This window comes from Parambassis ranga, chromosome 22 (genome assembly GCF_900634625.1).
Source record: "Parambassis ranga chromosome 22, fParRan2.1, whole genome shotgun sequence".
NCBI classification, from domain to species: Eukaryota; Metazoa; Chordata; class Actinopteri; family Ambassidae; genus Parambassis; species Parambassis ranga.
Window position 1 is genome coordinate 7885112 of NC_041042.1, and position 24012 is coordinate 7909123.

The 24012-nt window shown below is 42.1% G+C and overlaps 4 protein-coding genes across 5 annotated transcripts in view; all 4 read left to right on the plus strand.

Moving 5' to 3' along the window:
* Nucleotides 1-122: 122 nt before the first annotated feature.
* On the plus strand, nt 123-4529 carry LOC114427420 (protein max-like). The gene is made up of 4 exons (XM_028395478.1): nt 123-291; nt 2121-2228; nt 2432-2555; nt 2656-4529. Exons 1-4 carry the CDS (start codon nt 256-258, stop codon nt 2838-2840), a joined length of 453 nt encoding a protein of 150 aa, XP_028251279.1. The 5' UTR covers nt 123-255; the 3' UTR covers nt 2841-4529.
* A 495-nt stretch (nt 4530-5024) lies between these two features.
* LOC114427418 (ras-related protein Rab-15-like) lies at nt 5025-8319 on the plus strand. The gene is made up of 7 exons (XM_028395475.1): nt 5025-5193; nt 6617-6677; nt 6781-6841; nt 6910-6987; nt 7133-7222; nt 7517-7582; nt 7672-8319. Exons 1-7 carry the CDS (start codon nt 5070-5072, stop codon nt 7828-7830), a joined length of 639 nt encoding a protein of 212 aa, XP_028251276.1. The 5' UTR covers nt 5025-5069; the 3' UTR covers nt 7831-8319.
* Nucleotides 8320-9049: 730 nt separating this feature from the next.
* Nucleotides 9050-9804, plus strand: gpx2 (glutathione peroxidase 2). Its single transcript, XM_028395477.1, has 2 exons — nt 9050-9271; nt 9451-9804. Exons 1-2 carry the CDS (start codon nt 9050-9052, stop codon nt 9802-9804), a joined length of 576 nt encoding a protein of 191 aa, XP_028251278.1.
* A 1519-nt stretch (nt 9805-11323) lies between these two features.
* The window catches only part of LOC114427417 (signal-induced proliferation-associated 1-like protein 1), a 29228-nt gene continuing 16539 nt past the window's right edge, over nt 11324-24012 (plus strand). The window contains exon 1 of one of the 2 annotated variants that reach the window (XM_028395472.1): nt 11324-11574. The gene's annotated coding sequence lies outside the window, so the exon portion shown is untranslated. Of the gene's footprint in view, nt 11575-23431; nt 23453-24012 lie in introns of those variants that run through there. The other variant, XM_028395473.1, reaches the window with a different exon arrangement.

Here is a 24012-nt window from a genome sequence, read left to right on the forward strand (position 1 = left end):
CTCGTCCAGTACCAATGCAAATCAAGCTGCATGTTGCCACATTACTTCATTTCCCACAATTCTGTGTTTTGGTGCGCCTGCGCCGTGTATGTTTTCCCGTCCATGTGTAGGCGAATCACGTGTAGAGAAGCCGTTGGTCGTCATGTCTCTGCGGTAGCAGAGCCCTGTGCTACATTTTATTATTTGCCTCCAGTTGTCGCTGTACTTTGTTTTGACAGCTGCTTGCTTTCTTTTCTCAAACATTTTTACCGAAGAATGAGTGAAAACGATGACATCGAAGTCGACAGCGATGTATGTGTTTTAGTTGCTTCCAAAAGTAGCTAGGCAGTTTGTTAGCTAAACAGCTTCTTTAACGTTCTTCCAGCCTACGCTATCTGATTTTGTTAGCCAGCTAGCATGATAGGTTTCTCGGCTAACATTGAATGTCGACACAAAATGAGAATAAGCTGTTATGATAAATGTTCAGTTGTGTGCAGACTTGTAAATGAAGGTCGAGCACATGAACCTGGTGATTAAGCTTCACCTCTTTGCAGCGTATAAGCTGTACGACATTGATTGTTCCTGTGGGACAGCTTAGCACAAGACAACTTGTTTAATAAATTGACAGTTCTCCACCTACTGGTCTTCCACAGTACAGTAGTCATTTCCTGCCCCTTTAAAGCAGTTTTCAATACAATAAAATGTCGTGTTGAGGTTGGAGCTGCAGACATATTTCAAAACATGATGACAATCGTAAACAGTGTTAAGCTGTAAACAAGGTCAGCTCATCTGAGAGGTGACTGTAGAGCTGACTGTTTGAACATATTGTCTCTCTACTAGATCACAGTACAGTTTTACTGGATAGACTTTGCATATTGTTGCTTATAAAGCGACTTCTGTTTATTTTATGCATAAAGTGGGGATCCGTATAGGTCAGCCTATATTTACTTATCAGACTTGGATATCCAACAGATTAAACGTCTTGGTCCTACTTCAGTAAAGTTTTCTTATTTTGGGTGTTGATCAATAATGATCAATATGATTCACCCACTTACTTACTGCAGCTGAATAGGTAGGTATGGAGCAGTGTTTCCCAACCAGCGTGACGTAGGCGATCATCAGGTGTGCCATGGAAAATGATCCGATTTCACTTAATTGGTCTGAAAATGATGATTCATTCACTGTAAATAATCTGTTTTAGTAATGTATAGTGACGAGCAACACAATTAAACACCCCCTAGAGTTACACAGGTGAACGGATTTTACTGTCAGATCATGCATTGTGTGGGTCTGGCAGCGCGACCGCTACCTTAACTCACTGTGCAGTCTCTGTGTGTGTGCGCGATATGCGCATGTCTCTGCACCGGAGCTGTCTGTATTGTAAATACGACGGCTCACTTAATGTTGTTATGTTTTGTAACTAGGCATGACATAGGGAGGAAATTCTTCAACAGGTAACAAACTCATGGCAAAGCATAAAGCATCAACATAAAGTACTTCACCATTAAATGATTGCAGGAAAAGTGTCAAATAAAGCGTGACATCCCTGTATTCTCAACGTGGTCCTCAATTAGGTGAAATATTTCAGAATATGTCTGAAGTACATGTCATCACATATCAATGTAAAGGCTTTAATTGTGCTGCTCGTCAAGTGACACCTGAGTCGTAATATTTAACATTCTAAACCAGATGAATTCCATCATCAATTCAGGTTTGATATGATGTAGAAGTACGTTTCTGATGTTAAAAACTAGCCTTCAACAAAAGGTGTCTCTTACCAACTGAGTGTCGGGTGATGCTAAACACAAGGAGCTGGGTTCTCCAGGTTATTATTACACAGCATGGAGGCACAGTATAGACAGACAACTCCTGCAGGTGGATACAGTTGCTCATTGACACCTACACTTTGCTCCTTTAATGCAGATGATGGGGGTGGTGGGGCATGCTGCCATTGCAGTGTGAAATCAGGGCACTAAGATAGACACTTGCTAATGCAATAATCTGTTAAAGTTGTGTCTCTCACATAAAGCATCTTTCGTTATGTTGTCCAGTAATGTTCTTCCTTCATTGAATTCACTTGTATCATGTTTGTAAAAGTGTGTTTTAAGATGCATCTTCAAATGTTGCCTGTTTCTTTACAGGCAGATAAGCGAGCACATCACAATGCGCTGGAGCGCAAACGCAGGGACCACATTAAAGACAGTTTTCACAGTTTACGAGACTCTGTGCCTGCATTACAAGGAGAGAAGGTAAGAAGAATATCAAAATATATTTTGAAGAAGATATATGTGTTACCATCATGATTCTGATGTGTAGAGAGGACACAAATAGCAATAGGTCTTGTAAGCCTTCACACTAACTCTACGTGACTTGGTATATTCATTAGACAAGAGAATAAGTAGGACATGCTGCAGCAATGCTTTCTGGTGAAAACGTTGCTTCTGTTAAACAGGCTTCGAGAGCACAGATTCTAGACAAAGCCACGGAGTACATTCAGTACATGAGGCGAAAAAACCACACTCACCAGCAAGACATTGATGATTTAAAGAAGCAGAATGCACTGCTGGAGCAGCAGGGTATGTAGAGGGGTCGTAATAGATTCTCTTTCTTTATTTATTATGGCACTGTTATGTAGCCTGCATTATTTGTCTCGCTGTCTTCAAATACCTTTTGCAGTTCGTGCCCTTGAGAAGGCCAAGGGGAACAATCAGCTCCAGACGAACTACTCTTCTGACAGCAGCTTGTACACAAACCGTAAAGGGAGCGCGGTGTCCGCCTTCGATGGCGGCTCTGACTCCAGCTCTGAATCGGAAACAGACGGGCCCCCCAACAGAAAGAAGCTACGCGCGGAACCCAGCTAGACTCAGATGCCCCCCTCAACTCAGACTCTTTTTACCCACCAGCCCCAGCTCCTCTCATCTGTCCGAGCACAGTCCTGCCTTCTTATGCCATTCCAGGAGACAAGGTGGAGGCCGTGCAAGAGAGGTGCTAATATGTATAAAATGCTTCTACCTTCCTGAATCCTCCTGGTAAATATCCAATCACTCCTTTTGTAGCCCAGCAAAGTGAGGCAGCTCCGCAGTTTTGAAGGACTTGAAGCTTTTTGAACCTCATGATAACCACTCATAATCAAATGTGGTATGAGGCTTTCAAGCTACACTGTTTTTTTTCTTCTGGTTGTTCTGGACAACCTCTGCAGTCTTTTGGAGTTGTGAGACTTTACCACCTTTGACATATGATAACTAGGGATAGATTTCCTTTTTAATATTCGTATTTCTCCAGAAAAGAATGTGAAGTTGCTTTTGAGAAAAAAAAAGTTTGTTATGCAAGATGCACCCCTCCTTATTCAATGTAGGTGGCTAAAGGTTTTTGTCTTTGAAATGTTTGTGTAATCAATTGAATTCCTTTATTTATAGTGATGCACCAAAATTAATTTCCTGCCCTTATATATACAGTATATCTATACTCTTATGTCTGATCTCATTAGTGTTTCGGTTGATATTATCCAGACAGCACAGGATTTTCACCAGTTCAGCTACAGCAGTTTTCCGAACATTTGGACATTAGGTAAAATGCAAATAAAAACAGAATGCAATGATTTGCAAAATATTCAAATCCTATATTTAAATGAGAATAGTACAAAGACAGCATGTTTGTTTTTTTTAAAAACGTGCATTTATTTTGAAATCTTTTTCTTGTTAGAGGGTTTCAGCTGTAAAGCAATTCAGGACTGCCTTTGTCATGTATATTTTGGTTTGGAATTGTCTTGTTGGAATGAGAAAGGCCTTTCCTGAGAAATCATGTTTCCCTATAAGTGTAATTACTCCGCATTCATGGTGCCTTCACAGATGTGCACAGTAACCATGTCATCTGCACTAAAGCCCCATGCATTTTATCATAATGCTGGTATTTCAACACTGATAACTAGCCTCTCCTCTTTTGCCCGACAACCATAATCTTACATTTTAATTGGTCAGACCATAAGTCACACTGAAAAGTGTTGAAAATGTTAAGTTGTTGAACTGTTTGTCCAGGCAGTCCTTAACAGGTGTGAACGCCTCCCCATCTTTACTTGTTCTGTTCGGCCATGTCACTGACCTGTTGTCTTTGTGCTGTTTTCAATTAAACATAGAGCTGAAATGATTTACAAATCATTGCATTCTGTATTCATTTATGTTTCAAACATGATCATATTTATTTTCCTCTGTTTTTATTAATATTGAAAAAAACTTGGATATAAATAAAAACCTCCCTATGGGTATTGAATGTTACACAAAGCAGCTAAAGGGCAGTGACCTTTATTTTTGTTATATCAGTGTGTAATACTGTATACTCTTCAGTGGTGTCAGCTCTGCAAAGAAAAGCTCCTCTGCTGGGAAAGTGCGTCTTTCTCCTAATTTTTTGCAGAGGTAAACTAGTGTGTGTATGTATTCAATATTTCTTCCATTCCATGGAAATTACAGGTATGTTGTACATACTGCCAATGGTTGTCTTGCAAGTTGAGGCACACCTTTGTTATGAAACTATAAATAAAACGATTTTATCCTTTTTGAAGGCATCTGTTACTCAGCGTGTTAGACATGAGGACTTCCAGGTATAAAACAAATGAGCTCAAGCACCTACAGCAGTATTTCTATCATTGTTTATATAATAAAGTATATTGACAAGCACTACACCAGCTGCTCTTAGTGTGGTAGTAAAATGACTTTGATAAAACTATACTACTTCTTTAATAACTGATGACAAGTCATTGTTTAAATATTGAACGAATGCTGATGTGCAAGCAAACGCCTCAAGGATGCAGGTTCCATGCTGCCTTCAAGGGGCGCAAGAATGTACACAAGCAGGTATCCACATAAACACGATATTCACCTGTAGAAATATATTTGGATTAGAGTAATTATTATAAAGCTGAACATGTAAATATGCATAAAATGACTGATACATTCCACTACGCTGCGGTGAGAACAAGTTGATGTCCGAGCCTTTAAGTGCTCTTTCCGAGGGGGCGTGAAGGCGTCAGCAGAACAGGGGACATCAGTCAGAAGACGCATGAAAACAGTCATGTTTTTAGTTTGTAGTTTTTAGTCATGGCTAAACAGTACGACATTTTGTTCAGGCTGCTCATGCTCGGAGACTCCGGTGTGGGAAAGACCTGCATCCTGCGCCGGTTCACGGACAGTGAATTTGATCCTTCACATATTTCCACCATCGGTAAGTTTGCAGTGACGCCACTTTCAAAATGTTTGCCGCAGGTTGGACAAGGGGGACAAATTTCACTGAACGGGCTACGTGTCCCCAAGATACATAAATACATATGCTAGATTTTCTTATTGAATTTCCAGATACATTTCCTTTTGTTTACTGTATAGAAGAAGGTTTACTTAGCAAGTAGGATTAGAGCAAACAGGCCAGAATCTAACTAATTTAAACCACGCATGCACTAGCAAAAGCTGTACTGATCATAAATGTACTGTGATAATAAAATTGTCTAAAGTTTGAGAAAGTAGAGAACGTGATGTTAATAATCACAGGTCCATGTGAAAGACATTCTTCTGCCCTTATTGTTAGATGTTCATCCTGTGTTTTCATTCCCTGATTGTAACTTGCGGATTGACGTGCACATTAGTGCTTCACATAACCAATGCCTGATGAGGAAAGTACTGTGGCTGGCTTACACCAAGAGTAAATTGTTTCAACCTTTGTAGAGGAAATGTTCAGCACACACTGTGATGGCAGACAAAAGTGCTGCTGTGGTGCACCGTGCAGCATAACAGGGTCAAATCTGATCAGGGGTGGGAAGGCTTTAATGGGATTAAACCCAGTTATTTGAAAAAGTGCACAGTACATAAAATCTCCTTTCCTTGGGATCCTAATATTTTGACTATTGGTAAACATCAGCTCAAGCACTCCATTTAGAAAGAAGTACAACAAACTAATATGGCTGTAATATCTTAAATCAACGATAAACAAAGTACCGTACTGACATTTGGTAGAAAAAGCAATACTAGAGAAGACAATGTATTAATCCACATTCTGTTTATCTGTTTGCCCAGATTAATCTTTGCATTTAATCCAAGTGAATCTGCAAATATCAGCATAGTCTAGCTACAACTATAACTGTAGCATGTTTTTTTAGAAATAAATACTGAATTGAATGATAAAGGGAGTCATCAGTACCTGTGGTTGTTGTGTTGTTGAGTCCCAGCTGTTTTCTTTTTTCTTTTTTCACCAAGCAGACACAAATCCTGTTGTTTTCATGCCATCGGTGGCACTCCTGTTTACGGGGGGGGGGACACTCACGCACTGAAAAGGTTAAACCTATTTGTACACACACCTCAGGCTGTGTAAATAATAAAAAAACAAGAATATTTGGCATGCAAAGTGTTTGCAGTTGTATCCGCAGGCTGTGGGTATGAGCAGTGAAGCTACTGTAGAAGACACTCTGCCGGCCTCAGTGAAGAAAATGACCCAACTTCTGAATGAATATTATTAATAAACATTCCAAATGATGTTCAGTCACTAGTTTCTTTATCAATTCAACATAATTTCCTGTTTGCTATGTTTAATATGTTGTAGTGCCCACAGTGTGTATTATTATCATGTGTTTTACTGTGTGCTTTCTCCTGTTTTTTAGGAGTCGATTTTAAGATGAAGACGGTGGAGGTAGATGGAATCAAGGTGCGAGTACAGATATGGTACGTGCAACAAAGAGTACATGTTTAAATAAGACTTATGTATGTATGTATGTATGTATGTATTCACAATTGCTGACTTTGCTAATATGTGTTTCCCGTGCAGGGACACGGCAGGTCAGGAGCGTTATCAGACCATCACCAAGCAGTACTACAGACGGGCACAGGTATGAACACAGCTGCACTTCAGTTCTTTGTATGTTTACAATTAGAATCTCCTTATCTTCTTGTGCAGGGGATCGTCTTTGTATACGACATCACAAACGCGCCGTCCTTTCAGAACATAGCGAAGTGGGTCAGTGATGTGGATGAAGTAAGGGGCTCTCATTTCACTCTTTACGCTCGCTGTCCTTCACTGTGGATCAGTGTCTGTTTTCCCAGTGTTTGAATGTTGGATGCTCTCTTCAGTGGGGTTAGTGTGTTTGACTCATCTTTTTGTTCTCGTGGTGTTCCTGTAGCATACTTCTAACAAGATGCAGGCTATCTTGGTAGGAAACAAGTCTGATGAGGCGCACAGGAGGCAAGTGACAGTGGAACAAGGAAGCAAGGTTTGATGTGGCTTAAACTGTTCCATTCATTTTTAGGGTGACTTTACATCAAAATATTGAAGCCAGTAGTGTTTCATTTCACTCACTGTATAAACATGGATTATGGTTAACCCTATCTGCAGTTCATTTAATGACCACATATGTCACTGTAAGGTTTTCTTATTCCTACATTTAGAACCTGTACAAAGAATAGCCAGACTTCTAAATCCTGGTTTCTTTACTTTTAGAGAAAATAATCTACTAATCGAATCTGCCTTGTGTACTTTTCTAACCATATCATTGGGAATCTCATAGCTAGCACACACCTATGGCATGGAGTTCTTTGAGGTCAGCGCTTCCACTAGCAACAACATCAGTAAGGTGAGTGTAACTCTGAAGCAACATGTTCAAATTGTGTAGAAACTCCCTGCAGCTTTTTTTTTGTTTGTTTGTCTTCCTGCTTCCTCCAGTCATTCCATCGACTGACAGAACTGGTGCTGCAAGCTCATAAAAGAGACGTGGACAACTTCTTTGGCTCCTTGGATGAGTATCTTGACCAGGCTGCTCTGGAGTCGGAGAAAGGGAGTCCGGATAATGACAAGAAGACTCAGAGTACCTGTGCCTGTTAAGAAAAAAAAATCACATACGTCACAGTGCCATGGCTACTAACTGTGACTAGATACAGCCATTATATACACTACACTACATTGTTTCCAGGAGGCAGTTGGATTGGTTTCACTTTTTTGTTTTTGTGCAAGTGCATTATGGTAAATGCAGTTAGCAGAAGCTGCCAGCAGAGGGCCGTGCTCACTGCAGCCTGCAGCCAGTGAATACCAATAGGCACACAGTTTAAATCTATTAATACACACATTGTCTTTGTTCTCTTTGAAATGCTGTTTTGCACGATACATGCTACTTGACTGTATTCCATCAGTCTTGTTCATTTTATTTTTATTTTGAACTGTTTGGATAAATCTTTTTTATTAGTGTGACAAAATGATAGAGGCAACAACAAAGCAGCCGGAGGACAGAGATAAATTATTTACACTTAGAAACTCAAACCAAGCAAGGGGGGATTCATTTACACTGTGGACTCATTTCCTCAGGGGACACGGTGCTGTGCCATGTTGAATGCAGTGCATGCATATTTACCATCCTGAATGTTTGTTTTATGAATCTGTGATTTATGATGTGATGTTGGTGCTGCTTAAACTAAAGTGTAAAAAAAGGTTCTGCTGCCAGATATGTAATATTAAAATCAATCAATGTAATCATTAAATAAATATACATTTTCTTACCTAAACAGTGGAGTTTGGTGCCTGAACAGTGCTGAGTCATTGAATGAGGAGTGAAGTCAGGTGCACAGACAGTTCAAGCTGTAGATTCATTCATTTTTCATCACACACACAGAAAGACAGGTGATCACATGTTGCATTTTTGATGTTGCATCATGAATGATATATGTCATAGAGGTAGAGTACCATAAAGGTTTATATTCTAAAATAACTCAAATGTTAAAATGAAATTCATTCTGAGGGTTAAAGGGTTAAAGTCATTCAACAGCACAGATGATTATTCTACAAACTACTGCTGGAGGATTTTTAACCTTATTCTATGTAGGATTAAAAAAATAGTTGTAATGTATTTGTGTTGTTTTACAATCAGTTACTTCACTATGTGAAAGGTGTAATGAGTGTAGTGTGTCAGAAGGAGATCAATTTCCTGCAGGGTCATTTGACACCCATGAAAGCCAACATTCTGCCCTAAGTGAGTCAGGTGACCGTGCGCTTGGGTGCAGTCACATAACGACATCCCGTCCACCTTCAGTGCGGCAGCCCAGCAGACGAGATGACGTTCATCGCCAAGACCTTCTACGACCTAAGGGCCACCACGCTGGAGGGAGACTCAGTGGACTTCAATGTGTACAGGGGGCGGGTGGTCCTCATAGAGAATGTGGCCTCTCTCTGAGGCACCACCACCCAGGACTTCAGCGAGCTCAACCAGCTGCAGAGCAAGTACCCCCATCGGCTGGTGGTCCTGGGTTTCCCCTGTAACCAGTTTGGATACCAGGTGAGTTGAGCAGTGAACTCTGGGTGATATTAGTGATATTTTACCAAGAAGCTCAACATTGCACACATTCTATGTCCAGAAAATGATTCCATGTGTGTTTTACTCAGAGAGAGAGATTGCTGACAGCATGATTGCAAAGTGTGCAAATTGACACTGCAATTTTTCCACTATCTTTACAGGAGAACTGCAACAATAGTGAGATCCTGAATTCACTGCAGCATGTGCGTCCAGGCGGTGGCTTCAAGCCCATCTTCACCATCTTTGAGAAGTGTGAAGTCAATGGAACAAAAACGCATCCAGTCTTTGCCTATCTGAAAGACAAACTCCCATATCCTGATGACGACCCAAATTCCCTCATGCAGGATCCCAAATTTCTGGTCTGGAGTCCCATCAGCAGGACTGACGTTTCCTGGAACTTTGAGAAATTCCTCATTGGGCCTGAGGGAGAGCCTTTTAAGAGATACAGCAAAAAGTTCCCCACTATTGACATAGAGCCTGACATTCAGCGACTATTAAGATTAACCAAGACCTAAGAATAGCCTCTACCACTTAATGACATCCATAACTGTCAAAGCTGACCTGCTTTCCTCCACACTTTTAAGCCTTATTAAATGAGGGTGATATTCTGAAAAGCTGAGGGAACATCATCTGAAGTCCTGTAAGTGCTTAACAGTAGTGGATGAATAAATTCAATGTATTAAACAGATGTTTGGTATACTTGAAGGTGGTTTTGCATGTGCATTTCCTTCTTGACCTTTGCTAGCATGACCAGCAGATGGTGCTACTGATTCAATCCTGCAAACTTCTGTCACGATTTAGTGAATTAACATTCACCACACACACTCACAAAATGTTTGGACTGGAATAAAAGCCTTAAAAACACAATGGTGTCTTTGACTGATGCGTCTTTTTAATTGGACCATGTATATATGCTCCTCAAGCAGCCACAGAGATGTGTTCCTCTGATGCAAGGCTGACAGAAATAGATGTTGACATGTCTGAAGCAGCTCAGTGCAGGCATAATAATGAGGCTCGAAATAGAGAGGGGGAGAGAATTATTTTGAACACCCTTTAAAATAACACAGGCTCTCTTTCAGCACCCTCCTTGCCTGCTGATGCCTTTTTTTATTATTCGTTGAAATCTTCATTCAGTGGATCCACATTTCCAAGTAAAATGTGCTGATACCAGCAGCCCATGCAGCTTGCAGGGATGCTTTACTGCCACGGTGACACCTGAAGATGACTTCTAAATCATGCATTCAGGAAAGCCTTGCAGTTCTGTAAATCAGCTTTCATCCAGCTCCTGTGCCCAGTAAGCATTGTTTGCAAAGGTCTGCAGATTAGCACTGGATTTCCTGCACATCCGCTCACAAGATGATGTCAGGCTGCACAGGCATGGCAGTGCCCTCTGTGTCACTGGCAGCTTTCACTGACACTTTCATTTTCACTTGTTGTTACTTAGGTTGTTGTTGCCTGGCTCACTGCCTTTGCATAACACATGTAAATATTTGTGTTGTCATGTTACATGAGGACATATGATCAATAGATTTACCACAGGGCTGATGGACTGTGTTCTGCTGTGAGGAAGGCAGTACTTCCTGTTAGCATGAGCAAATATTGGAGGAGCATTAGCAGGGGCCTCTCCTGCCCCCTCTCTAATGCCCCCTCTACACAGTTTGCAGAAAATATCAGCGAAGATCGTCTATAAAGACGATGGAAGAGAAAACAGTGGATTTCCCTGGACGACATGAAAGACATTGTAACAAACGGAAGTATATTGTTGTTGTAAATGCAGCAGGAAAATGGTTCAACTTTCAGTTATTGTTTCTATTAAATGTTTTTAACAAAACATGTGAGATGAAAGCGGACAGTGTTGGCCTGCACATTGTTCAGCCTGTGTTTTCGTGGCGGAGTGAGACCTCCTCGCGCTGCGCCCTCTCCGTCCACACCACTACAGGTGAGCCCCGTTGCCACGGTAACGTTTGCTTTCCGCGCGAAACCTTCTCGCGAGACTCCGGGGCAGAGAAAGAGAGAGAGAGAGGGGAGGCTGCCTGAATGATCTCATCCCTCCAGCAGCTGCATACCGCAGCGAGTCATAGCCGTAACTTTCTATCAAACTTCCAAGTTGCTTCTCGGAGGAAGACACCGGGGCATTTTCGGTCTGAAACGGAGCCGACACGCTTCCGGGGAAGGGAAGAACAGGCGCTGCGTAGTTAAGCGTGTTGGACTTACAGCACCTTGTTACGAGTTGAAACAAAAGGAGGAAAAGCTGTCGTGTTGTGTGACATCCGAAAGGAGAAAAGGTGAGTCGGGAACGGGGTGTTTGAGCAGACATGTCGTCCGTGTGGCACAAGGTGCCTGCAAACATCTGCCGGCTGAGTTCAGAGGACGAGGCACATCTTTGTGCTGTGTGAAGGTGCAATGTGAAGCCAGTGCGCAATCACTGCCAGTGTTGTTTTAACTAACAGGGCTGCTGCTGCTGGTGGAAACGTTTGTTCCCGATCACTGTCTGTCAAAATGTATGTATCCGCTGCGTCGCTGTTGTATGTCAAGGACGTTGTTGTCCCCCCTCTCTAGCTGCAGCCGATTTACAGGTGGCACAGTGCGCACACTTACACCAGCACATACAGGATGTATGGATGTCACCACCCGAAATTTTTCCCAACGTGCTTTACCCCGTGTTGTTGCCACATGAGAAGGCTTGCCAGGTGATTTCCTTCCCTTTGCCACATCTGCCTGTCTATAGCTCTGATTTGTTGATCATCTGTTTGACCAGATAACATGAAATGCCTTGTTACATGTCCTGCTCCTTACATAATGTTCAATAAGATGGCTATTTTGATTCTCCTATTGATCATTCAGCCTAGTGGAAAATAAAGCCAGCCTTTGTCCACTGTGGACATGTGGAGATTGTTTTGGAATAAAGAGAGAGAGGGCAGGATTACAGTGGGTGCAGCATAAAAGAAGAGAATAGGAAAGCTCTGGCAATGCAGCAAGGTAAACACACAACACAAGTTTGATTTTGAAAATATTACATGCTCTGGCCATTATTTACAAAAAAAAACAATTGTAACAAACTTGTACAGCTACCAGGGCAGGAATCGAAAAAAAAAAAAAAACACTGTCCTCAGTGAGAAAGGGTTGAATCCGCATCCATATGGATCAAATGACTGTAGAAGTCACTGGGATTTACACAACACTGATGTTGACAAGCTAATTTTTGACCATTTCCGGTGCAGTGCTGTGACGTCTTTGTGTTTTCAGCCACAAGTTTCATTCATCACTGTTCAAGCAGTGTTGGATCATTCCATAGTTGGCATTAATTACATGATAAATCAGGGGAAAAAATATTAAAAGGCAGAATTTGGGACTTAGGTTTGGGGAAGCATCATAGCACTGACAATGGATGAAAAAATGTGTGTGTTCAGCATAGTAGTCAAAAACATAGCAGCTAGAGGATCATAGTGGGGTTACAGGAGCAGTTGGCAGTTTATAGAGGAATCTTTGGAGTAAGGTTTTGGGCGAGGATCAAGGATTTTTAGCATTCTTGATAGGCTTAGCTGACCTTGCTGTGAAGAGCATGACTGATCATACAGCTCCACTCCCATTTTTACTGGAGAGTCTAATCTCAGTTTCTCCAGTTGGACCGCTCCTGGCTTTTAACTTTAAGAAGATAAAATTTAACACAAAAAGCTGCAGCTTTATATCACTGTTGGGGAAAGAAAGCCTGTTCAGTTTGAGTCTGCTGACATTACTGCGTGGGCTTCAAATGGCTCATTTGGGGACAAGACAGTATAGTTTTGCAGCCAAAACAGTGTAAGAGCCATATGAGTAACAGCAGGTTGACAAGATGTTGGTGGTATCGGAATAGATCTTCTTGTAAACATTGCTTCTAATGTTTCTCAGTCCTCCCCCTTTGTTTTATTACTGAAGGATAGTGTTTCTATTTTGCACATTTGACATCATAACTCTGACACAACAATTGTTATTGTGCTTTATTTGTAGTGGAGTCCTCCTAACGTGCCCACACATTCACAGAAGGATGCTTCCTGTTGCTAAGTTGGGCTTATGTTTCTATTGTCTCTTGTGCATTGGCTCGGAGGGAATAGCTTCAGCAAAGATAAAAGACAACAACAAGAGGAGCATTGTGCTGCCTTCTAATTTGCCTCTGTGGAACGTGGGGGCTACAGTTACGCTGAGTGGCCACCATAAAATGCTTAAATTAACTGTTTACATTATATAATGAATAATGGGATTATTATTATTATATATATATTAATGTTCAAGTTCAACATTATTCTTTATTGATTCTGTGCTCTCATGCATTAAGTAGGCTTTGACTAAGCTCTTCTGTGCTTTACATCCACGAGCTTAACGCTATATCATTTCCTACTTTTAGACCCCACTTTGTGGGCACATAGAGCCTGTTCCCTCTGTGAGCAAACAGACCTTGAGATGTGGCCCTTGATGATCCAGTTTTAGCAACAAGGCTGATTTTTTTTCATGCTTGTTTAGTCTATTACAGACATCAAAATAGATTGTGGATCCCAATTCACAGGCGACAGCCTTCAAAACCTGCATTTGAATGTTGGTTATTTCACAGCAGAGAGAAGAAGAAGAAGATAAACAGTGCAAAGTTTGATTGTAGACTGGAAATAGCGGGAACCACCAACCTGTTCCTCCACCTTCACCACCATCACCCTGCAGGTGTCATTTAACAGTGTGCTCTTTGGCCTTCTGTGCCTGTAAGGATCAAACCCTCTTAGATTGCACCCTACAGAAGATGTAACTCCTGAATTGAGACACAGCCAGTGAGTCATGTATTCCTGGGTTTTAGTAACAGCTGGAAATAAGGTCCTATAAAATAAAAACGAGAAGCTTCAACTCATCACTCAGTTTTTACATGAGTGATGAGTCTGACTGATATTAGTCAGAAGTCAAATGACTTGATGATAAAATGGCCTTTGGTGTTTTTTTTTCACCCTGACTGTCTTTTTGCTGGTGACTGTCTGAAGGGGTTGATGAGTTTGACTGTAATGAGGTGTGACTGTGGCTCTGTGTTTCCTGCTTGCTAAACTGTTGGAATGCTCTGTCTTTGTCTGGATGGGTCGGTCCACTGTAAGCCGGCTGATAGAGGAAAGCAGAGGGCTCGGGAGCTACAATAGTGATGATGTAATCTCTTTTCATTGCTCTGTCACAGAGTAAATATGGGCAGACAAAGGAAAAATCCCCCTCCTCTTCACCCCACCTGCCACAAAGTTTGGGGAATATTGACCCAGCAAAAATGCAGCGAAACTTCGGATGCTGTCCTTATTTGTGCAGGAGATTGGGATGCTGGGAGATGAGCGGCTGGGCAGGTGCAAAGTGCTGTGATGTGTTTGGAGGTCTGTCTGTCATAGGTTCATGAACTAAAGCAACCTCTGTGCGACCGGTTTGTGTCATTTTGCTTCCAGCACTCAACCCTAAACCAAAACCCACAGTCATGCCGACATCAGACACTGTGTAATTCCCCTTTTCTGCTCCCATGAAACCTCACACATACTGAAAATAGGACAACATGGGACCAGAGAACAAACCTGAAAAAGTGAAAAAAGAAAAGCTTAGAACCACTTAAAGAATGAAAGTGAGAGAGGGGGCAAAGACTTTCCGTAATCAAATCTGGGATTGTGGTGATGATGTGTTGCTGCAGGCTATCTCCGCTGCCACACAGTGGAGACGTACTTGGTGTTGTCTCGACATGTCTGCTAGTTGCTACACTGTGTCTCTGTTTGACCTGCACACTCTCTCTGGAACGGATTACAGAACTCCGCTCAGAAAAGAATCAACACATCAAGCAGAGTTGCAGGCCTGCGCCTCATGCAGAGCCCATGTGGGCAGCTTTGGAAAATAATTCCACATACAGAAAAACCGCAGCCGTTGTCCCCTCCTGTGGACAGAAATCTGAGAAGCAGGCAGGAATGTGTGAGGGCTTGGTCATGGCTGAGCTCAAAACAGATCTTGATGCAGAGACAGGTCTGTTCAGCTTGTCCTCATTCCTGTTCATGTTTACAACTGTTTGTGTGTGATAGTAAAACTGAATTCTTGCACAACAATGTGTGTTCTCCAGAACATTTCTACGAAGGCTGCTCTCTAAGATAGTGAAAGCATTCTCCCTGTTTGTGTTTTGCTTTCTCTCCTGTACTAAAACTCCCTAAAAACCCCTCTTCACACTGCTCCAAAATTCCACATCCTTTGCTTTGGAAGCAGGGAATCCATTTCCAGCCTGTGAGTTCCTGCTCCGCTCTGAGTGAAGCTCAGAGAGAAGAATGAGACCACTGTGGCTCCCTCTGCAAGATTCAGATGACTTTTTAAACAAATACATGGACTGACTGCAGTCTGGAGGAAAATGTATCACTCTTATTCCATGTAGTTCCCTCATAACTCTAGTGCCTCACTCATTAGCATAACAAAGAAATACTGATGTTACAGTAATTACTCTATATGGTGTGTAACAGTATGCTACCTGATAAATAAGTCTTTTTTCCATATTGTTCCAGGTGCAAAGGGCAGATAGAGCCTCCTAATAACAAACATGGCTGCTTTCCCAGCCTTTCCTCTCTTGCTGCCTGTTTCCTGTGTATTTCATTGATGTATTCCTGGATACCGGCCTCGCTTTGCTGCTGGAACTGGGTTGTAAATATAAAGTTGGCCATATGCTTGTATAATACATATAATGGATGGTAGATTTTTACCTTATATTAGGTTGTTTATCATTACTGTTAGTGCGGTGGGGAGTTTGGGTGTTGGTGTTGCCATATTTGTGCACGGCACTCCTACCTGCTTTGAATGATGTTAAGAAGGAAGTCACCAATAGCTATGTCAAAAGAGAAACCTGCACCTGGACACACTAGGTCTGACTGTCCTGTATGATGACTTTTTACCTCATCTTCAACAAAACCTAAAAACCCAAATTAGTCATTTACATGTCCAACAGGTGCTATAAAAACTCAGTAATAGAAGCTAATGCACACCAGGTCCTTCTCAAAACTCGTGTGTTTGTGACTTGTGGAGAGGTAACATTCTGGTTATTGCCATCTGGGTGGCTCATCCATAAACCAGAATGATCACAGAACAATTACGGAGACAACCGAATCATCTTTTTTCATTAACAAAGCAGATGTTAATTTGCTGGCATTGTGCTGTTGAATATTTTAGCAATATGGCTGCTTGCAGTGAGATGTGGCTTACATGGAGCTGCCGTGAGAGCATGGTAAACCACAGTTCCAGGACTGGCAGGAGTGTGCCAGGAGCTAGCAGCAGCAGCAGCATCAAGCATGCTGTGCAGATTTGCACTGTTTTTGTGACAGACACTGATTTAGCAGGGCACCACTGTTATGCAACAGTAGCTGACTTATCGCAATGCAAATGACTCTGTATGAATTGATTAACTCTGTGGCCTGACTGTTTATAATTGAACTGGAAGTGCGCTCGGCTGTGCACTGGACATGTGCCAAAATCAATGACTGGAAATGGTTTATATGTATTACTGTGATACTCTTGTTGGATTTTGAGTCCTCATATGTGAAACAGTGCATTCAGATCTTACCTCTAATCAGTGAGGCACACTTGAGCTTTCCACTGAGTCCTCAGTGTGGAAATAAGGCTGCCCTGTAAGCTGGAGGGGACAACAATCAGCCAGGCCTCTCCAGAGACATGGCAGTGAGTCCCCTGAGGTCTGCTGTGAGGATAATAATAACAAGGCCTTTCTTTTGTTGCCCCCCCTCCTTGCCTTCTTCACTCTGCTGGTCCTCTTGTTGTGCTTACCCCCTTGTCCCTAGCTCTGCAGCCTATTGTGTTACCTTGTGAAAATGCTTACATAGCAAAAAACAATCCATATTTTTCTCTTTCCTGCAAAGCTAAAAGGGCTAATTACAAAATCGTCTTCATCTTGTGCATTAGGCGCGCACACATAATGACTGGTGGCGGCAGAGAAGGTATTTGGCCAGTGTGAGGGGATGTTAATCAAGCTTTCACCTTGACTCGAGCTTTTCACAGTGGCTGCCCGTGTTTTCCTTTCAACTGCTGCTCTCCCAGCTACAGATCCTGCTGTTTCCTAGCAGCACACTTGTTCCTCGGTCACATGGTAGTCTGCTGGCAATCCATAGAGTTGAAATGCATCCCATCATCTGTATGTGTAATTTAATAAAATGATGTTCTTCACTGTGATTGCTGCCGCAGAAACCCACTTATGGGCAAAGCAGCTGTTGATCGATTAAAATATCAGTTTGACTGATGAAAATGAACTTCTAAAGGATGTGCAGAGCAGCTTGTGATAGATTTGATTACATTCTCTGTGGACCTATTAAATAGCTTGTGGTCAGTGCAGCAGCAGTGGAGCTCATGTTCCCCATGTTTGCTCAGCAGTGTTCCCAAACTGCTAAATCAAACCATCACAACCACTCTTCTTCCATAACATCACATGTCCAGACAGTCCCATCAAAACTACATACCACTCTTAAACTGTAGTTTCAGTGACTGTATGGGCTTTAATGTGGCTTTTACATTCATCTGTTTCTTTGTTGCCGATGGCTGTTATCTGATATGAGCACTCAATGTAGTCAATGTGTCCATGTGTTAGCAACAGCCACAGTGTTGTTGTTCTTCCTCAGTTTGCTGTTAGTTTGACTTTAATGTGGTAAGGCCCTGTCTAATAGGGATTCTGTCTTGGTGGTCTCCTGTGATTTGGCTTTTTTTGCTGCCTGTGTAATCAGGCAGAGGATGTGAGAGGACAGGGCAGTGGTTGACTTCCAAACATTGCAGGCATCTGTCATATTGACACCTCTGCTGTGAGAATCCGTCAGGCTGCTGTCGACTGACCTTGCTACTCATACACAGTTGTACACGAAAATGTAAAAGCTCTCCACCCTGACCCTTTCCTCTTCCCAAACACTTAGACACCACTATGATGCGCATAAATACAATCTCATGCACAAGACTACTGGTATACGTCCAGTTTATGCCTGCGGTTTTTTACCTGACATGATCCAATTGATCAATTAAAATCCTTTCACTAGCGGGACTAAAATTTTAATATTGATTGGTTTGTTCCAATAGGAACAATGAGGCCATGTGATACCAGACTAAAGATTTGCATATGCAGCGTGCTGTCTGTAAGCATGGTGATTTTCAGGAATACTATTGACTTCCTCCATTTTATTTTCACCGCTAATGGCCGTGGGTCACAAGAGTAAATGGTTGTATTGGCTTGTAGCCAGCTAGGACTAACACTGGACAAGTGACCAAAATTCACTGATGAGCAGGCACATGCGCACACAGCATGGTTCCTCAGGCGTACAGTGTGTGTATAACCACTGGATGCCCCCTAGCCTGGAGCATGCCTCACACTGAACTGTCTCATCTCTGGCACAGGCATTTGCACAAAGAACCATGATCTAATTAGTGTTTTGATTGATTTCTCGCAACCCACTCTGTTTATTTCCAGCTCAAACTTTTGTACAGCTCCACAACTCTGCAGCCACTGATGTGACATTGATCCAGTGCAGCAGTCAAAATGAATCTGTGCATGCTGGATGCATAAGACGTGTGAGTAGCACTGTGGGCTTTTACTCTGATTTGTTTTGCTCACGACTGCCTGTGATCTGAGAATAAAGTAATAGCAGGCTTGGAAGTGTTTTTTGGGCCCCGTGGCTGAGACCCACCCCCACCCCCCATCTTCTGGCACGTGGAGAAGCTGAATTATAGACAGCAAGCACACAAACTATTCACTCAGCCCTCCTCTTTGCATCAACACTGTTAATTATACTGCAGCTACTCTCCCATCATTCTGTTATAATCCTCACTTGATGGAAACAGCTTCATCCTAGTGCATACACTAGAGAATGCAGAGAGGCATGTGCCAGCCACATGCCAGGCTAGGATTTTTGTTTGGTAACAAATAGGTTCACTGCTTTTCAGATATTAAGAAAGAGAATTTACCTTTTGTAGGGACAGTGGTTCCCCTATAAACACACCCCCAGCCCACACAGCCCTGTTTAATAAGGCACACTGCTGAGAAATGCTCTCATTGCATTGGTGGCCTGGTTGCTTAGTTCAGCACAGCACAGAACACATTGCTGAAAACACAAACAATGGCTACATTTTTTACAACAGTCAAAACTATAGTTGTAATTCTAAGGATTTACCCTGTAGGCTCTCATCGTGGCTGTCACTACAAACAGTCCTCTTTCTCAGTGCTTTACAAGGAAACGTACCCCTATAAATCAGTTCTTGGTGTAAATGGTGCAGTAGGTGGTTTTGTCAGCCAAATGTGTCTGCGTTAAAATGAGTGTTTTCTGTGTGGAGCAGGATTTTTTTTAGAAGTTGTTAAATGTTAAATGAAAGGTGTTTTTGAAGCTTCCATGTCAGTCGTGCCACCTGATATCAAAGTGTGTTTGCCTTTTTCTGATGGTGAGGACGCTTGTTTATTTCAACAACAAAGCCTTCAATAATTGATTCAGATTTAAATTCATTTAGGTACTCCCATATGTAAATATAAACAAGAGCAGAAAAAGGATTATTATTTGTAACCTGTATTGAATGTATGCAATAACATGTTTCAGCTTTTCTAATAAAGAATGAATAGAATTAATGTTTAATCACATTCACATAGAGTGAAATAAAAATATGCAATGGCCAAACTAGCATCATATTGTCATGTTTTTTCTACTACCTGTAAGTGAGAGTGGGGATAGACAATGTGAACTTTGGTCATTATGGCAACATCCACCAGGATTTCATCAGCAGTGTCACACACATAAAACTGCTGACCACTAAACCTGCTAATAATCAACCTCTCAGTTTGTTTAAACACATGTAAATCACCGATTGTCTGTCACTGTGTTGCATTACTGCTTTAAATTCAGCTAATTCTCTTCCCATTACACATTAAAGCCATCTTCACACTGGATTAACAAAGACAGGATAAGCCAAGATATTGATTGAAAATCACAGCCAGCAAGTTGGGCAGGTGTTTTAATGTCCAGATGCAAGAATTTTTTTTAATCATCTGTTTGAGGAGAGTCATGGATAGTGATGTGGACCGTTCAGTCTGCATCCAGCAGCCACCCACCTCAACAAATGATTTTCCTAGATTTAGACACCAACAACTTATTATGTGCTACTATTGTTTCTTATTAGAATAGAAGCAAGTGTGAGAGCAACATTACATTTAGCTGTTTTGTCTGTGTAGACTTTTTTGTATTTTTTTTGTTTTGCTTTCTTGTGTGTTAAAGCCTTTGAGTCTGTATGTACCTGTCTATGTGCATCTAATGGAGTCCTAAGGTTGGAGGCAAGCAGAGAGGGCAGGGAGAGGGAAAGTGCAGCCTAGAGCAGACTTCCACTTTTAAACCTCTGCTCCCAACTGCTGCAGCTCGGCAGCCACCTCATTAGAATTTTTTACATTCCTCTTCAAGCAGCGGCACACTGCTTCTTCTTCGTTGCTCTTTATAACCCCAACCTTTAAAAGCTTATAAGATTATACCCAAACCTCCTCAATAAAGACAAGTCATCTATAGCAATATGAGGCACTAAACCAACCCAAGCTCAGTCTGTGTAGATGAATGTATTTATGGAGCATAAAGCTGTGAAATAACTACAGAATATAGTGCTGTCTGGCAGGACTTATTTTGAATCAATGAAATATATGTGTCTTTAAAAATAATTTGAATGGAGGATGTGATAATTCTCTTTTAGTCTGGATAAGTAGACCACCTAAGCTGTTAGCAGTGCAATTAGCGTTTTTTTAGAGGTAAATGGCCCTCCAGGAGTTGGACAAAAGGCTTCATTGTCAAACTTGCGGCCCACCCAGATAATTGGAAATAGGAAAGGGTTTACTATCGTTAACCATAAGCTATGTCAAGTGTTTCAAGTATCTATTTGTTCTGCTGTCTCTCCCACGTGAAAACCTGGTAGAGTGTTTTCTGGATAAGAAGAGAGAAAGGGTCGAGGACACCCTGCTGAAGATAATGGCAATGAATATATTCTGGCATTCCTCCAGACCTGTCTTCTTGTGTAAAGCTGTGAGTGAGATTCACTTTGCCAGTGGTTAGCTATGCCCATTACTCACTGAACTGTGCTGCAGTGATAGCGAGGGGCCCAGAGTTAGGGCAGAGCGGCAGCGGCAGTAGCAGCACATCACAGAACAATGGTAATGATGAATGCACTGCCACCAGTTATTGAAGTTCTCCAACTACACGTGGAACATTTAAGGTCATCCGTCCAGTTCTCATCTTCACCCAGAGATGCAGTCTTAGAACCCAAGTACCTCTGTTTAAGTTGCCTGCAAGGGTAAAGACGAGCTCTTTAAAAAAGTGTTTTATAACAGACTACCACTTGGACAGTCAATGTTGCAATTCTCTTCTTCAGTATCTGCCTGAACACGTCCTACTTCTCATCCCCCCCTCACACAGACGTTCATCACTTCCTCCACTGAAATTGGTGAAATTCCAGGATCTTAGCTCGCGGCTGGATGATGCTAGTATCGTTTGTCTGCCAGCAGGTCTGCCTGTTTTCCCCTGAAGGTGTCAGGTTCTCAAGTTTACTCAATTAGACGGGCAGGTTTGTGCTGGGTTCTCAGCCATATATGTGAACGGGAAGAGGAAGCAGACAGAAATGGTGGCTAAATGAGTGAGGCTAATGAAGAGTGAAGGGACGAGCACAGACACTTTGTTACTTCCTGTGCATCTGCTGTGCTTATGAGCAGCCGTGGTACCTCAGTTTACCCCAACAATCCTGAACACTCCCCACATGACAGGAAATGTTGTTGAGCAGTTTACTGTAATTGCAAAATGCCTCCTTTAAGGCTGACTGGTGTATAAGATTGTGTCCAAATGTGCTAATTTGTGGCAGCATTTTTGCTTGAAGTGCAGTCTGGCTCTAGTGTTTTTTGCTCTTGCTTTATCATGTATACATCTTCCCCAGAAATAGTTTTCTAACTCTCAGTCATCCACCAGGTAATATGCAGAGAAGCTAAAACACAGCTCATTGTTTTTCTCTGGAGGTGAAACATCATAACAAACACATCCTCCGCTTTCTTTGATGACTCTGTCTGCCTTGTTTCCAAATTCTGGTTCAGTCTTTACCCAATCTCTATCTCTCCAACTCTGCCTGCGTTTTATTCTTCGGGTTTTCCTGGCAGGCTTTATACACACGGCCATAGTGAAGTACCCGTGCCAGGCAATTTTCAAAGACTTCACTGTGTTGGAATGGGGCTCCAGTGTTGCCCAAGCCAGGACAGAGGGACCTTTGTGCCTGCTGCCCAACAGCCCAGTCAGCCCTCAGAGCGGGGAAAGATTAGGAGACAGGGAGAGCCAGTGGACTAAATGGTAGGGTGCCTGTTTGAAAGCCAATGGTGTCAGGCAAACAGCCCCTTAGCCCCATTCAAGCACGCCGTAATTACAAGCTTGTAGGGCAACCCTTCAGCTCCTTTGTTTCGGCTTTGGAAACACTTGCCTAGTGTACTGGGAAACTTCATTCCCTCTCTGTTTGGAGTTACAGGATGAAAACTCTTTTTTAACTCTAACATGTTGTCCTTTCTCTCAGGCACAACAGCTAGCCAAGCCAGCTCAGCAGACAGGACTCCCCTCAAGCAGACCCCGGTTTTGTAAAAGTCTAGCAGCCTGAGCTGTGTCTTGATGACTCAGTAAAAGACTAATTTCTGATTCATCCTGTGAGTCATCTTTCCTGCTGACTGACTGCTGTCTGTCTTCTAGTTCCATGTAGTGTGTGTGTTTGTCACAAGATCCTGACTCTTCATAGAAGCAGGGTCTCACCACCAGCCCTTCTGTGTGCATCTGTACCTTTGCTCATCTCGCAACAGGTCTCACGGACCAGCTGGGAGGTCAGAGTCCCCATTACATGAAGTTAACCTCATTTAGTGAACAGGCTGTCCGGACATGTCTTGTGCAAAACAGTGCTTAAGTGGAAAGAGGCTGAAGACTGCATTATATTATCTTTCATTTTTTGTTCTCTCTCTGTCACACAAACACACTCAGTGCACAATACCATCAAGCCTGTCTGTGTACATCAACAAGTAGTTTAGAGGCCTGTTTTTTGAGGAAGTGTGCGGGTGTGCACGTGTTCTGTCTGTCCCAGTGGACGCTCATCAGTGAATGAGGTCCGACACTCTGGGACCGGACCTGCAGTGTACGTTCCCTGACTATTTCCATTCTTATTCATGTCAAAGAAAGAGAGTTACTGGGTCAGGAGTGAGTTTTTTTATGCTCCAGACATCATGCCCTAAAGAATAGGTGCCATTTATCTGAGTGTAATGCAGGAAGTCCTCTCTGTGTAAGAGATAAAAGTGTAGACATTTTCCCTTATCTTACTTTTTCTTTTTCTCTGGCTGGAGATTTTAAAATGAGCATAATGTTTGCATAATGTGACACTAGGCTGTGTTGGGTTGAATTTGTTTTATTTGATATAATATTGCAAAAGATAAATGAAGGAAACATTCTAAATGCACATTAAATACTATTTCTGTCAAAAAAAACATTAAATATGCCTTTTATTTTAGATAAAATGCTGCTTGTTTGTGCGCAATATTGGTCTAGCAGATGGGTTCTCTTCACATACAGATTTAAAGATTTGTTGTCAGAAAACACTCTTCAGTGTTTTAAAGTAAGGCTAACTGGGATGCTTTGCTAGTTTTCTTAAAACTGAATTATCTGCAAAGCCTTGAGATTTTACATGCACTTTATGCCTGA

Bases quoted from the DNA above. Each gene is read 5' to 3' on its own strand.
- LOC114427420 (XM_028395478.1), top strand. From the start codon at position 256: ATGAGTGAAAACGATGACATCGAAGTCGACAGCGAT. The intron at 292-2,120 runs GTATGTGTTTTA...GTTTCTTTACAG, and splicing joins ACATCGAAGTCGACAGCGAT to GCAGATAAGCGAGCACATCA. The intron at 2,229-2,431 runs GTAAGAAGAATA...TCTGTTAAACAG, and splicing joins CTGCATTACAAGGAGAGAAG to GCTTCGAGAGCACAGATTCT.
- LOC114427418 (XM_028395475.1), top strand. From the start codon at position 5,070: ATGGCTAAACAGTACGACATTTTGTTCAGGCTGCTCATGCTCGGAGAC. The intron at 5,194-6,616 runs GTAAGTTTGCAG...CCTGTTTTTTAG, and splicing joins TTCACATATTTCCACCATCG to GAGTCGATTTTAAGATGAAG. The intron at 6,678-6,780 runs GTACGTGCAACA...TTTCCCGTGCAG, and splicing joins AAGGTGCGAGTACAGATATG to GGACACGGCAGGTCAGGAGC.